This window comes from Dromiciops gliroides, chromosome 4, assembly GCF_019393635.1.
Source record: "Dromiciops gliroides isolate mDroGli1 chromosome 4, mDroGli1.pri, whole genome shotgun sequence".
Lineage (NCBI taxonomy): Eukaryota > Metazoa > Chordata > Mammalia > Microbiotheria > Microbiotheriidae > Dromiciops > Dromiciops gliroides.
In genome coordinates this window covers 239256167-239270285 of record NC_057864.1, presented here as the reverse complement: position 1 = coordinate 239270285, position 14119 = coordinate 239256167, and the positions used below count along the sequence as shown (strand labels likewise).

The 14119-nt window shown below is 48.2% G+C and overlaps 1 protein-coding gene across 4 annotated transcripts; it reads right to left on the bottom strand.

Annotated features, from left to right (window-relative positions):
• Positions 1-3610: 3610 nt before the first annotated feature.
• Positions 3611-14107, bottom strand: PPP1R18 (protein phosphatase 1 regulatory subunit 18). Of its 4 annotated transcripts, none has more exons than XM_044000975.1 (4): positions 13980-14107; positions 10872-12542; positions 5656-5866; positions 3611-4565 (listed from the first exon to the last, which is right to left on the bottom strand). In XM_044000975.1, exons 1-4 carry the CDS (start codon positions 13986-13988, stop codon positions 4546-4548), a joined length of 1911 nt encoding a protein of 636 aa, XP_043856910.1. In that variant the 5' UTR covers positions 13989-14107; the 3' UTR covers positions 3611-4545. The 4 variants fall into 4 exon arrangements, with proteins under 4 accessions (XP_043856910.1, XP_043856913.1, XP_043856912.1 ...); XM_044000978.1 differs by having other exon boundaries at positions 5656-5841; XM_044000977.1 differs by having other exon boundaries at positions 13967-14102.
• Positions 14108-14119: the final 12 nt, after the last annotated feature.

The window sequence follows — 14119 nt, the reverse complement described above, 5'->3', positions numbered from 1 at the left end:
TCGTGGGCCTGACGACAAGCAAAACTTCCGGTTTTCATTCCCGCTCCGCTTCGTTTTTTAGCCGCCCCCTAATGGCATGGAGGTGGCATGGGTAGCGGCGCGACTGCGCTAGGCATCATCTGCTAAGAGGAGGAACAGGAAGGACAGAAGTTAGGCATCCAGGAGGACTTTCCAGCAAGGATAAGCACTTGAGAACCAGGATCCGGGGAGAAGTGGAAGTGTTAGGCGACTGCCCCGTCAGTCCGTGCTGAGGGAAGCGTTTCCTGGGTGGAGATGGAAGGAAGGAATTTTCTCAATTTATAGGACTTTGGGGATAGTACAATGGACATTTGTGAAAGATATTATAGAGATGCCCAAGAACTGGAAAATCCCCTAAACACACTCACTATTATGGTAAACTGATTTGTCCACTGGTCGAGGGGAAATCTCTCAATTAGAAAGCAGACTGGAAACATTAGAGCTATAAACATTCTCTTGCAGGATTGATTGCTTGGATAGGAGGATGTGCCTGAATTTTGGAAATAATTGAATCAGGAGTTTCTTGCTTTCCAGTTCAAGAAGCTGGTACTGTTGCTTACTATCTGCACATAACCTTGGGAAAGTTACAACCTTTCTGGACCTCAGTAACAACAGCTTTTCCAAACCTTTTCATCCTTCCTTAAAATTCTCATGACTCCCTCCCTCCCTCATCCACCCAACTGAGAATCTCGACTCATATTTCACTGGGGAAAAAAATTAGGCTGTTCATGGAGAGTTCCTCCTTTTTTCTTCATCTAAGATCATTCAGATACCTGCTACCATTATCTCCTTTACCTCTGTCTCACATAGAGATAACTTCTTGCCACGGTAAACCCCACAAGATACAAGAACATTCTTGTTCTGCAGATTGCTTCTACCATCCCTACTCTCTTACTAATCTTTAATCATTCTTTGTCTACTAGCTGCTTCCCTCCTTCCTACAAACATACCCATGTTGACCCCATCCTCATTCAATTCCTCAATCCTGTTGGCGTCCTTTATCTTTTCTCCTTCTTTTGTGGCTACACTTCTTGAGAAGGTTGTCTAACAATGGGTTGCCTTCCCCTCCTTTCCTCTTACTCTTAACTGTCTACAGTCTAGCTCCAAAACTCTCTCCAAAGTTACTAGTGATCTCTTAAATGCCAAATATGGTGGCCTTTTCTCAATTCTTCTAAGTCTTGACCTCTCTTCAGCCTTTGACACTGTCGATCTCTCTTTTTTTTTTTTTTTTTTGTGGGTTAATGAGGGTCAAGTGACTTGCCCAGGGTCACACAGCTAGTGTCAAGTGTCTGAGGCTGGATTTGAACTCAGGTCCTCCTGAATCCAGAGCTGGTCCTTTATCCACTGCGCCACCTAGCTGCCCCTGATCACCTTTAAAAAAATACTGTCTTTAAGTTTTTATGACAATATTCTTTCTTGATTCTTCTACCATTGTGACTGCTCCTCCTCAGTCTCATTTTCTGGATCCATTGAGGGGAGGAATCATTGTGGAGAAGGGGCCCACCTTCCTTATCACCAATGACAATTTTCTATGACAATAAGGACTTGACCAACTGCCACCAACAGTCAAATGGGCCTTGGAAGTGACAAACCCAGCTCTTCATCTAGGGAAACAACTCCTGTAGTGAAAGAGATAGCCACTGCTATACACAGAGCATGTAAGCCAGCCTAGGTGAAGCAGCAGGGCACCCTGAGAGAGAGCCAGGAGGAAGCATGTATCTGGCAAGTCAGACTACCATCTTTACAACCTTGATCTCTATATCCTTTCAGAACCTGATGGACACATGCCTAGATCCTGAAACCAAGAGTCTTGGGAATAGCAATGGTTCCAACCTAGTGCCTTCAGTCATCATGCTAGGAAGCAACCCCTGTGTAGATGCAGCCCTAAAAACTGTTCCTGCAGATGCTACAGTCACAGCTACTGGATCCAGTCCAGTCCTAGAAGACCCAGGATTCTTGCCACCAAAACCTTTGACAGTGTAAAATGGTTCAACATCAGAAACCAATATTTTATCAGTGGAAATTCCATTATAATCTGCTTTGCCTCTGCACCCTAAGGACCACAAAACCTTCCCTATATGTTATATCCATTATAATGGGAGCTCCTTGATTGACAATAGGGATTATTTTACCTTTCTATGTGTATCCCCAGTGCTTAGCACAGTACTTTGTACATAGTAAATATGGTTTATTTGTATATGGCAAATAAGTGGTTTATTCATTCATTTGAATGATGCCCACTAGCCCCAAAGTTCCACCTCTTCTCCTCTTGGTGATTCTATCAGCTTCCATAGATTCAATTATCATCTCTATACTGATGACTCAGATCTATTTACCTAGCCCCTCACCTCTCTCCTGACCTCTAGTTTCCCATCTTCAGATGGATATTCTGTAGATATCTTAAACTTAAGATGTCCAACACTGAGCTCATTATCTTTCCCTCCAAGGTCTCCCCTCTTCCTAACTTTCCTATGATTGTCCACCACTATCCTCTTAATTACCGAGGCTTGCACCCTAGCTATCATCCTTAACTCCTCAGTCTCCCCTCCCCACTCCACACACATCCAATCTGTTGCCAAGTCCTGTTGTTTCTACTTTTATAACAATTCCCTTCTCTGTCATCCCCTTTTCTCTTCTGACACTGCCACTGAACTATGGCAGTAACCTGCTGATTTGGTCTCCCTGTCTCAAGTCTCTCCCTACTCACCATCAAACTTATCTTCCTTAATGCATAGGTCTGACCAGATAACCTCCTCCCATTCAACAAACTCCAGTGGCTCCTTATTACTTCTAGAATCAAATATAAAATGATTTGGTCTACAAAGTCCTTAATAATTTAGCCTCCCCCTACCTTTCTGGTCTTCTTATTCTGTATACTGGCTTCAAACAAGGTACTCCATCTCTGGATTTGGGCATTTTCACTGGCTACCCCTGGTCCCAGAATTTTCTCTCTCATTTCTGCATCCTGGTCACCCTGGCTCCTTTCAAGTTCCAGATAAAATTCCACCTTCTGTGAGAAGGCTTTCTCAATAGCTGATTATCTCCAATTTATCCTGTATATGTCTTGTTTGTACAAAGTTGTTTGCATGTTGTTATCTGATCTCATTAAACTGTGGGCTCCTTTAGAGGAAGAACTGTTTTTTACTTTCTTTGTATTTCCAGCATTTAACACAGTATCTGGCCCAAAGGAGGTGCTTAATAAATGTTTGGTGACTGAGTTTCCTTGTTCATAAAATGAGGAAGGTTGGACAAGATGAACTCTGAGGGCCCTTTGAGGTCTATAATCTATTCCTTCTGGAGGCAGCTACAACAGAACTCCTACTTCCCTTTTATGGACTACTCACCCTGAGGAGGGAATTTTTCTTAGCTATCCCTGTAGGGTATCGGGTCCACTTCTCCATCTTTTCAGTTCCTCTCACTTGATCTTTTTTTTCCCCCCAAAGCTGTTTCCCCTGCACTGAAGTCTCTTACTCTGCTTACAACAAATAAAGCTGGAGAAGAGAATTCAGTTTGCTCCCCAGAACTTGAAAATCTGGTCAATCCCATGCTGCCCACCCCACGGATTCCGCACCAGAAGAATGAAAGAGGTAGCCAGAGAAGCCTCCATTTTATTAAGGAAAATTTAAAAAGAAAAAAAAAAATAAACAGACCACAGAGAAGGAGATGTAAAGTAGGACCTCATTAGGACCCTCCTGTGTCCTCTTCAATTTAATTCTGGGTCACCAGAAGAAACATAACAATTAACTACAAGAGAGGAAAAGATTGAGGTCACCCCTCCTTCTTTTGGAAGACCAAAATAATACTGAACAAGGCAGGGTTAGGGGATGCTAGACACTCAAGAAGAAAGCCAAGCTCCAAACAGTAGAAGGCAAGTGAGAGGACCGCCCACTGGCTGAGTTGTGGTAATATAACCATGGCAGGTGTGGTTTGTAAACCTGGGACTTTGGCTGAATGAGGCTTGGAAAAGTGGAAGCTGTAAACATAAGTGGGTGGAGACCCAGGCAGAGAAGAAGTACATCTTTAACCCCCAGAGGGGATGGATGCACCTGTAAACAAACAGAGGGAATGAGGGCAGGACTTCTCAAGGCAGGGTGGCCTGCACTTACCAACCTTGGGGTCGGGTAGGGTGTTGGCACGGTGGGGTTAGCAATGGACAGAGTGATGCTATCCAGGTAGAAGGAAAGTTCTACCCTCTCATGATTCCGTAGGCTTTGCCCCCTCCCCTAGTGGGTTTGGGTTCTTTGGCTCCCAGGAGACACCGAGCCAGAGGTTGTCTCCTTTCACTGAAAATGTCTAGGACGCATTGAACAACTGTCTGAACCTAAGATCATGAGTTGGAGGGTAAAGATGAGCTCTTCCCTGGACACAGCACAAGGAAGGTGAGGTGGAGAAGGAAGTGCATGGGATTTCTCCTTCCTGACAGCTCATTTTATGGGGTCTGTCAGTTCAGCAACTTCTAGGAAGGATGGAAGATTGATCTTCAGCGCTCAGGAGTGGGAAGGAGTTCTGCCCTCCCAGTTGGAAAGGTCACCGGCGGCAGGACTCATCTGTGTGGTACAAGAATAAATGAAACAGAATGATTTTTGTGTCCTGCCTCACCCATTCTCCCACTGGCCTCTTAGGTATTTTCTCATGGGGAAAGGACAATGAACTGGAAGGCAAGAGAGCCAAGTTTTAATCTTGACTTTACCACTAACTAGCTGTATGACTATAGATAAGTCACAAAACAAAAGGCTTGCATGAAATGAAAAAATTTTCCTTCAGCTCTGACATTTTATGTCTATCAATCAACGAGCATTTATCAAGGTACCTACTATGTGGCAGTCACTGTATGAGACAAAGGTTCTTAACATTTTTCATACCAACATAATAGGTGCTTAATAACATTTCTTGATTGATTTATTATATACTTTTTGTCAATTGGACCCCTTCTCAGCATGTTAACAACATTCATAATTGAAGAAAATGCTAAATACCATTAAGTGGTTAGTGAAAATAAAGATGTAATTCCCCCCCCCATCCAGGTTCAAGACCTGAAATTTGATTATAGATCCCAGCTTAAGAACCCTTGGCAATTGCTGAAACAGTCCCTGCCCTCAGCCAGCTCACTACTCACTATTACTTCATCACTCCATCTACTACTAGGTCCCAGCCTATCTCTAAAGTGCTATGGCTTGGCCCAAGCCTTTAGGCATTGCTCCTTCCTCCCAATCTCCCCCACCTAAAACATCTAGATGCTGAGCAGCCTTTCTCATAGCAGACACCAGATGGCAGCCTAGACCAGGGTTTCTTAAATTGTTTGCACTCAAAATCTTTTCCCCAGAGAAATTTTTATGCGATCCTGGGTATATAGGTATATAAAATAGGTATACATAACCTCTTACTGTTGCCAAATTTTTTGCAACCCTCACATTCAGTTATGAGACCCCATATGCTTCAAGAAGCTAGGGGCAGCTAGGTGGCACAGTGGATAAAGCACTGACCCTGGATTCCGGAGTACCTGAGTTCAAATCTGACCTCAGACAATTGACACTAGCTGTGTGACCCTGGGCAAGTCACTTGACCCCCATTGCCCTGGAAAAAAAAAGCCAGGGCCCAGACACACTTAATAGTCATCACCAGGTGGAGGCAACTTACCCACTAGCAAGGCCTTGGTCTGCAGTCCTCCCCGAAGTTCCCTTTGCAGTAGCAGCAACTCCTCCTCATCCTCCTCTTCATCTGGCAGGGATGGGGAGGGACCAGGAGTACTGGGGGCCTCAGGCTCAGGTCCCAACTCCTCCAGTACAGAACTCTCAGAAGGGTACTGATAGGTGGTCTCCAGGGCTGACTCATTAAAAGAAATTTTGAGCTAAGAAGGCAGAAGGAAAGGGAGAGAAGCAAGTAAAGCCAGGAGACCCAACATAAATAAACAGGGGGGAGATGGGAGAGGAAGGCACTGGATAGGTGATGGATTTAATGGGCTGGGTCTGGACCGCTCCACACCAAAGGGGAAAAAAAAAAGAAAAGCACAATTTCTCTCTCCACCTCTACCCCCTAACACAACGTGTGCCTTTCCCTTTCCCAGGAGGAACCTTGGTCTTTGGCGTTTCAGTCCCAGATTTTCCCTTCTTTCAGTGTCCAGGCCCTTCCCAGATACATTGGGAGCCACTGTGGTACTGTGTTACAAATTCTTTATTTGAAGTCTGGGAATCTGGTTCTTCCATTTACAATCTGTGTTACCTTGGGCAAATGACTTAAGTTCTCTAGGCCTCAGTTTCTGTATCTACAAAATTGAGGAGTTGGACTAGATGACCCTTGAGGTCCCTTCTAGTACTAAATATAGGAACCAATGACCAAAGTCACTTGTTCCACTAGCCTGTAACTATTCTCCCTATAAACTAAAGGGGTATAAGGGAGTTAGGTATTTGCCTCTAAGTTTCTAGGTGAAAAGGGCAGGATCAAAGATAAGGAGAGGAGAGTCCTAGGTTCTGAGAAGAGGGTAAGAGTGAGCAAAAGAACTTCCCTAAAGTAAGGTGCAAAGAGTAAAAAAACAAGCCAGTAACCTTAGGTTCATTCCAAGAGGAGCTGTGACTGACACAGGGGTCAGAGAACACCAGACAGGGAAGCTTACTCAAAGTGTATGGGGGAGGAGGTTTGGACAAGTAGAGTGGGCAGAAGAGCAGACCCAAGGATAGAAAACCTCACTAAACAAACCAGCACATGTGCAAACTAAATCCCAGTTATTAAAAGCTGAGCTTCCCACCTTCTCTCCACTCCCCTCCCCCCCCCCCAAGAAGCTCAGAGCAAGGGAGAGGAACGGATTAATGCTGAAGGCCACAGAGATTAAGGGGGAAAACAGGGGAAAACTACAAGAACCATCTCTAGTCTTTCCAAGGAATCAGTTTGGGAAAATACTGTTCTTGAGAAGAGTGGGGGGCAGCTAGGTAGCACAGTGGATAGAGCACTGGCCCTGGATTCAGGAGGACCTGAGTTCAAATCCGACTTCAGACACTTGATACTAGCTGTGTGACCCTGGGCAAGTCACTTAACCCCAATCGCCTCACCCCCCCAAAAAAAAGAGAAGAGTGGGACTTAGAGGAATATCTTTGGGGACTACATATTGTGGGGGGGGGTGACGATGGGGGTAATTTGGAAGAGCATTAGATTAGGAGTCAGAGGACCTGGATTCAAGTCCTGGTTCTGCTACTTACTACTTTTGTGACCTTGGGAAAGTCACTTCCTCATATGTAAGTCAATTTCCTCATATGTAAAAACTAGGTTATTGCTAAGGTCCCTTTCAACTATAAGTTTATAAACACAGTCTTTGAGGCAAAGAAGGGGATTAGAACCTGTCTAAATCATGCCTGTGGTCTAATGGCCTAGGATTTGTTGGTCAACAGAGGCCTTGAGGGCCATGCTGTGGGGAGGCACAATCATTCCACCCCACCCCCACTCCTGGGGCAAACCATAAGTATATTCCAGCTTCCTTTGATTGTCCAAACTATTTAAATCCATTTATATTTTTTGCCCAAGGTAAGGCATTTTGTATGTAAATTTGTTATCCTCTTTGTGAAGTAATTTAATTTATTCTAAATTCATATCTTCTCCCTTCTTGAGTTAGTTTCCCCCCAGCTCCCATCTTCTCTGACTGGGTTGCTCAGGAATGCACAGTGGCTCTGGGGGTGACTCACATTCTCCTCTCCCACCAGCTATATAAGGTCAGAAGGGGGCCTGGTGGGGCTGTAGGCGGGGCCTCTTCACTAAGCCAAGGGTGCTCTGGGAAGAGAGGATGGGGTTTCCACTCCCCAGGCATAGACTGGATTATCGGGGCAGAGATTTGTATCTGGATAATGGGGAGGATGATTTTTTTGGAATTAACTGGAGGTCAGTAGAAGCTATTTAGGGAAAGCAGTGGGGTGGGGAAGACTTGGAGGTTGGAGTCCATCCTTTTGTTAAGGTGGGAGTGGGGGTGGCGGGGAAAGGAGACTTATTCAGTCCTGGAAGAGAAGGGGATCTTCTGGGGGGAAGGGATGGTGAAGAGGAAAGGATCTGGAGAACAAGAGGACTAAGGGGAGCTAGATGTCTGAGTCCCACCCTTTGTAAGAAAGCTTATTTCTCCCTTCCCCCCACTCCTCCTAGACTCTGCTTCCTTCTTCTCTCACCACATCCTGAGTAGCGAAGAGCAGGGCCTGGGCATGTAGCCCAGCCCCCGCGCCCCCCCCCCCCAGCCCCTACCTCCATACACCCCCACCACACTTGGCCCCACTAGACTTCCGGTTCCCGCCCTAGCCTTCCTGTTTGGATGATAATGTTCACTGCTCCCCTACACCAGGACCTAGGCATGTGTCCTCCACTACCTCCTGCAGCTTTTTGGCCTCCGTCATCCACTTGCTAGTTCCCCTCAGGAACCCAGGCTCTGCTTTTTCAGCCAGCTGTGGAAACCTAGTAAAAAGAACACTAGATTTGCACTCAAAACCTGGGTTCTTGTCAAACCTGGGTTCTCAGCTTGGGTCTGCCATTTACTCTCTGCCCTTGGGCAAATCACTTCATGGCAGAGGCTCTCTGAACCTCAGCTTACTTATCTCTCCTTAGCCCATCTGAAGAAGAAGCTTTGTGGATTGTATAATTCACTATAAAATATCAGCTTTCCCCAACACCGCCTACCTCTAAGCTTGAAGGAGCAACGTTAGCTGCAATAAGACGAAGGAAGGACTTTGGGTGCCAATTAGAAAGGGGGTGCCACTTACAGCTGAGCCTCGGGCTACTTTCCCGAAGGTCTTCCCTAGTCTCTAATCAGCCCAGAACTATGAGGGTAGCGGACCCTCTTCCTTCACCACTTCCTTACTACCGTTACCACTCCTTGCCCAGATTCCAGTTCCCTACTCTTATTTCCACCTTCAAAATCTTAGCAGTTAAGATTTCTTTACAACTTCCCCCTGAACACTTTATATGAGGTTATTTCTTCCACTAAGCAGAGCATTCCCTCCCCTTCCAGCACCCAGAGAGCTCACCCCCTAAACTACCTCTTAGTTCAGCGTCCAAGGAGAGCACCTCCATAGTCAGGAGCTGAGATTGCACTTCCCAAGGGGGCAGTGGTGTTGGAGGTGGGTCCAACTACACAGAGAGATGATCTACGGGGTGAAGTGGTCCTGGGATTGAACCCAAATCAGATGACCTTCCTGTTTCCAAAGGGACATTTCTCATCGCCACTGAGAGATTGTTTACCTACCTAGTAACTATGTAACCTTGGGCAAGTCATTTAACCTTTTAAAATTTCAGATCTAAATCTTTAAATCTGTTAAGTGGGAATAATGTTTCACTACCTCAGTGTTGTGCAGAAAGGAGTTTATACAGCTAAAAGCAATATATAAATGTGAGATTATTACAACAAGAAAAAACAAGGGTTGTAGCAAGAGAGATCATAGGAAGGACTTCCAAAACAGTGCCAGAAATTAAAAAAAAAAAAAAAACAACGGCTAGAAATTGCTGATTCTAGAACAGTTCTTATCCTAGAGATAGTCAGTTGTATCCTCTATGAGGGATGTTTTCTAAAGTGCCTTTCAGCTTTAATATTCTATGATTCTGTGACTGTCTCTTAGGACAGAAATCGGTTGTTCTGGGTTGAGGAAGTGACCTTCCATGTGGGGAATAAGGGGGAGAGGAAGAGAAGGGGTAGAATAGAAGGATGACCCTTACCAAGAAGGAAAGAGCTGACCCCACCCTCTACCTCCCCAACCTGACCTAGTTTTTTTCCACTCTCTCAAAGTTCTCACTGAAGTCCCTATTGCTGGAGTCAAAGTATTTTTACCCTCCACCCCAGGGCATGCCCTTCAGTGAAAGAGGGTGGGAAAGGGAGGGCAGGGCTCCCAAAACTCTGGTAATGACTATAGCATCCTCCTTCATTCCCCAACCCCTGCCTTCTTTCTCCACTCCACTTTTTGGCTTACTTCGGAAATTTTCCACCCTAGAGGGAGGGAGAGGCCAGAGTGGAAAGCCACAGAGGGAAAAACCAGCTACTGAGCCAGATCTGGGAAGAAAGGGAAACCCCAGGGAAGGAGGGAGGGGAGAATAAGGGGAGTGTTTTGGAGAAGGCTCTTCCTGTCCTCAAGAGAAAAGAGAACTACTGTCCATAGCTGGGACACAGCTGGCCTGGCCAACCCCAGGGTCATCAGCTTCAAGCAGTCACTGTGTCTGTTTCACCCCCAGGGCGGATTTAGGGTTCAAGGGTCTTCTCTGAAACATTCCCTGTCCTCTGCTTTCACTGTTCTCTTTCTGCCCTTCTCTACAACATTGGCCTCTATCCCTAACCCAAACAATCCCTTTTCCTCTTCTACTCTTCTCTTCAGGAGTAAGAAAAACCTGAAACAAAACCCCTATCAGTCTCCTTTCTCTTCTTAGGGTACTAATTTCCCATTCCTGGGGAAACTATCCCCCAAACTTCTATTACATTCTTTCCCCAAAATGCAATTTGCTCTTACTGTTTCCCATCTGGATTAAAGGTTTAATTCAGCCCACCTTTTCCTGTCTGGTGGGGTCAGCAGTTTCTCTCTTCCCCTTGAGTGTGGAGAAATGAGCAAATGCCCATACATACTCTCCGGAAACAGGGGGAAAGAGGCCAGGAAGAATTCAGTGCCTAAGAGAAGGGAGAGAAAAAAAGAGACACACCCAGAGACAGAGAGACTAATAGTGAGATACCATGAGAGAGAGGTGAGCTGTTTCCCTAGGGAAAGATAACTGGAAAAGGAGGATAAAAGAGGAAGTGGGGTTAGACAATGAAATGTAAGGAGAGAAGACAGAGAAAAAGACACAAAGTCAGAGACCCAGAGAGATTTGGTGAATGGGAGCTCAAAAGGGGCCAGGCTAGACTTCCCTACCTGTTTGTGGTGTCTCTCAGGGGACCCCTTGGCGAGGCAGCTTCTGCTGAGACGGAGGTAGCCCCCAAGCACCAGTATCTCCTCGGCTGTGGGGTACCGCTTCTTCCCAGGGCCAGGGACCTGGGGTTCAGGTGGGGTAGGGGCTGCAGGGGGCCCAGACCTCCTGGGGTTAACTGTGAAGGTGTGTCCACTGCGGCGGGGGGCCCCTACCCCAGGCCCAGGTTTCACCCCATAGAACAGGCGACTCATCAGCGGGTCCCCTGGGGGCTGAGGAGTTGGTGGGGCAGGGGGTAAGGGAGATACTGAGGAGGGTGGTGGGGGCTGAGGTTCTGCTGCTTCCTCTTCCTGAGGCCCTGAGCCTCTGGTCCCAACTTCCTCGGGTGGGAGGGGGGAGGTTATAGAGTAGTGGCTTCTAAGGGAGCTCACCATCCTGCCTCCATCCCCAGCTTCCTCTACTGCAGCTCCTGTCCTCCCTTCTTCAGTCTCTAGCCCAAGCAACAGCAACTTCTGATCTCCAGAGTCTGAAGCCACTGTCTTCTGCTCTTGAGCCTCTGATCTCCCAGGGTTCCATTCTCTCACCTTCCCAGAGTTCAGTCTCCATTTCCGTACTTCCATCTGTCTAGAACTTTTCTCTATTTCCTCTCCTGGATTCAACCTCATTTCTACTGCTTCCATTACCCCTGGGCTTCGTTCTGGAAACTCACCAGGACTTAACCGACATCGTTGTGTCTCCAAAAGTCCCGAGTTCTCCCTGGATTTCCGCTGCACTAGTCTCTGTTCTGTCCCTGATTCCCCTGATCTCCCTTTGCTTTCTTCTCCTGGGTTTAACCTCCATTCTCGAGCCACAGATAGCTCTGGACTCTGTTCGTGAACTTCTCTGGAATTCATCTTCCATTGATGTGTCTCTGTCATCCCCAGCCTCTGCTCTCCATGGTCTCCTGAGCCCAGTCTATATTCTCCCATTTCAGATACCCCAGAAGTCTGTTCTTGAGGTTCTACTGGATTCACAGTTCGTCCTTGAGCTTCCCCAGGGCTTTTCTTCCATTTCTGTGCCTCAGATAGTCCTGAGCTCCTCTCCTCAGTCTCCCTTGGGCTTAATCTCCATTCCAAAGCCTCTGCAGGCCTGAGGTTCTGCTCTCGAACTTCTGCCACCCCCAGACTCCGATCTGCAGACTCCCGGAGGCCTAGCCTCTGCTCTCTTGACTCTCTTCCCACCAGATTCTGTTCATGAACCTCTGCTGTGCTGGATCTCTGCTCTCGGGCTTCCACTCCCCCTGAAATGTGTCCTCGACCCTCTGATGGCCTCCTATCTGAGAGCTGCTCCTCGACACCCTGCTGCTGCTGCTGCTGCTGCTTCCGCTCTTGGCGTTCTTGTCGGATGAAGCGATTTTGGTGGACTGGTCCAATGGCCTCCAGAAGGACAACAGGCTCGTCAGGTTCAGGAGGCACTGCATCTGTAGCCTCATTCCCAGGACCCGGTTCTCCCACTGGCACTCCTAGCTTGGCACGGCGTCTCTCCAACAGCCCCCGTTTCCAGGCTGGCATCTGGGCCAGCCGATCCTTCTCAGCCTGCTCCCGGCCTCGAACTGCAGCCTCCTCTTGTCTTCGCCTCGCTAGTAGTTGTAGCTTCCAATCTGGGACAGTAGCCATGGTCCCAGTGGGGCAAGAGAACTGGAGGGGAGGAGATGGAGCAGTGAGGGAGTGTTGTCAAGGAGAAGAAAGAAGCGGGAGAGAAGTGTTGAATGAGAGTACCAGTGGGGCAGAGAGGGAGAGAGGAAATGTGGTATAGAGTTTATATGGGAATAGAAGGAAGAATAAAGGAAGAGATAACCCCCTGGGAGGAGGGAAAGATGGGGAGACTAGGGAAAAGGAGATAATTGCTAGAAAAGAATGAAGAGAAAGGGAGAAATTAGAGGAAATACTGAGGAGTTGAACATAAGAAATGCAGGGGGAGAAGAGAGACCAAGAGATAGAGTGGAAGGGAAGAATGCTGGGAGAAAGAGAGAGAACACCCAAGATAGATTATTGGGATATGGTGGAGGATGACAGAGTATTTTAGATGAGAAGAGAAAAAAGATAGTTTGGAGAACTAGGGGAAGGAACCAAGTCGGGTGGCTAAAGGGGGAGATATGGAGGTTAGGGGAACTCCTGGCGTGTGGGGTGAAAAAGCAAAGGCATGGTGTGTGTGTGCGGGGGGGGGGGGAGGTGGACACGGAAAAAAGGAGAGGTAAGGGTGTAGCAAAGGGGTAGGGGAAAGGGTGAGAAGGGGATAAAGAGAGAGGGGAGGAGGAAACTGTGCAGCAGCCCTGCCAGTCACAGCGTGGCCCCTAGCGGACTCCAGCTTCCCCTCCAACCTCTCACCAGCCACGCCCCTCCTGTCCCGGGCCACCCCCACCACCGTGCCCACGCACCCCGCCTCTCGGGGCGGGTCTGGGAAAAGACAGCACCCGGGGACTTTTGGAAAGCAGGCGTCCAGGCACCCAAGCCCTTCTCAGAGCCCAGCTGTCCGCTCCTCCCCGCCGCCTGTAACCCACATCTCAGTCCCGGGACCTCACCTCAGTCTCAGTTGGGAACCTAGGCATCCTCCCCACCCCTCACCCCCAGATCCCGTCGTCACTCTAACTCTGGAATCGAGATGTTGCGGTCCCCAGCCACTCTCGCACTCTATTCCAGCGGCCAATCGCTACAACAAAGAAAATTGCCCAGTCCGAAGAGAGTGGCGGCCGGAGGTGATAAAGGGACATCTTTCTTCTAAGTCTGATTTCCCCCCTCCCCCCCAACTCACGTACGGCAGAATCTCTCGGGGGAGGGAGGGGGTTCGAGGTCTAGAAGGCGTCTGGAGAGGGAAAGAAGGAAGAGGAAGAGTGGGAGCGAGGGAGAGTCTGAGATGGGAGGGAGGGAGGGAGGAGGGACGAGGAGAGACAGACCCAAATCGAGGGGGGGAGGGGGGGCGGGCCGGGGGCGGCGACCGCTTTGTCTGAGGACAATGGGGAAAGAGAAGGGGGCGAGAGGCGGAACCTGCTGCAAGGGGTGGGGCCTCCCGGCCCCAGGACCCCTGGCTGGCTCGGCTCTGGGAAGCCCTCTCGGGTGCGCACCCCTCTGGCTCACCGCTCTCATTCCTCTCTGGGACCCAAGGATCCTGGTCCTTAGCCTCCTGCTTCCTCACTCTCCTTCGACCGTTCTGCCCTTCGGGACCCAGGTTTCCTTTCCACCCAACTTCTCCAGTGACTCTCCAACTTCCTACCCCT

What these genes read in the sequence shown, in the direction of transcription:
- PPP1R18 (XM_044000975.1), bottom strand. An exon ending in CTGAGAGACACCACAAACAG is followed by an intron (nt 5,867 to 10,871) that starts GTAGGGAAGTCT and finishes CTGCCTTCTTAG; the next exon opens with CTCAAAATTTCTTTTAATGA. An exon ending in GACCAAGGCCTTGCTAGTGG is followed by an intron (nt 4,566 to 5,655) that starts GTAAGTTGCCTC and finishes TGTACCACACAG; the next exon opens with ATGAGTCCTGCCGCCGGTGA.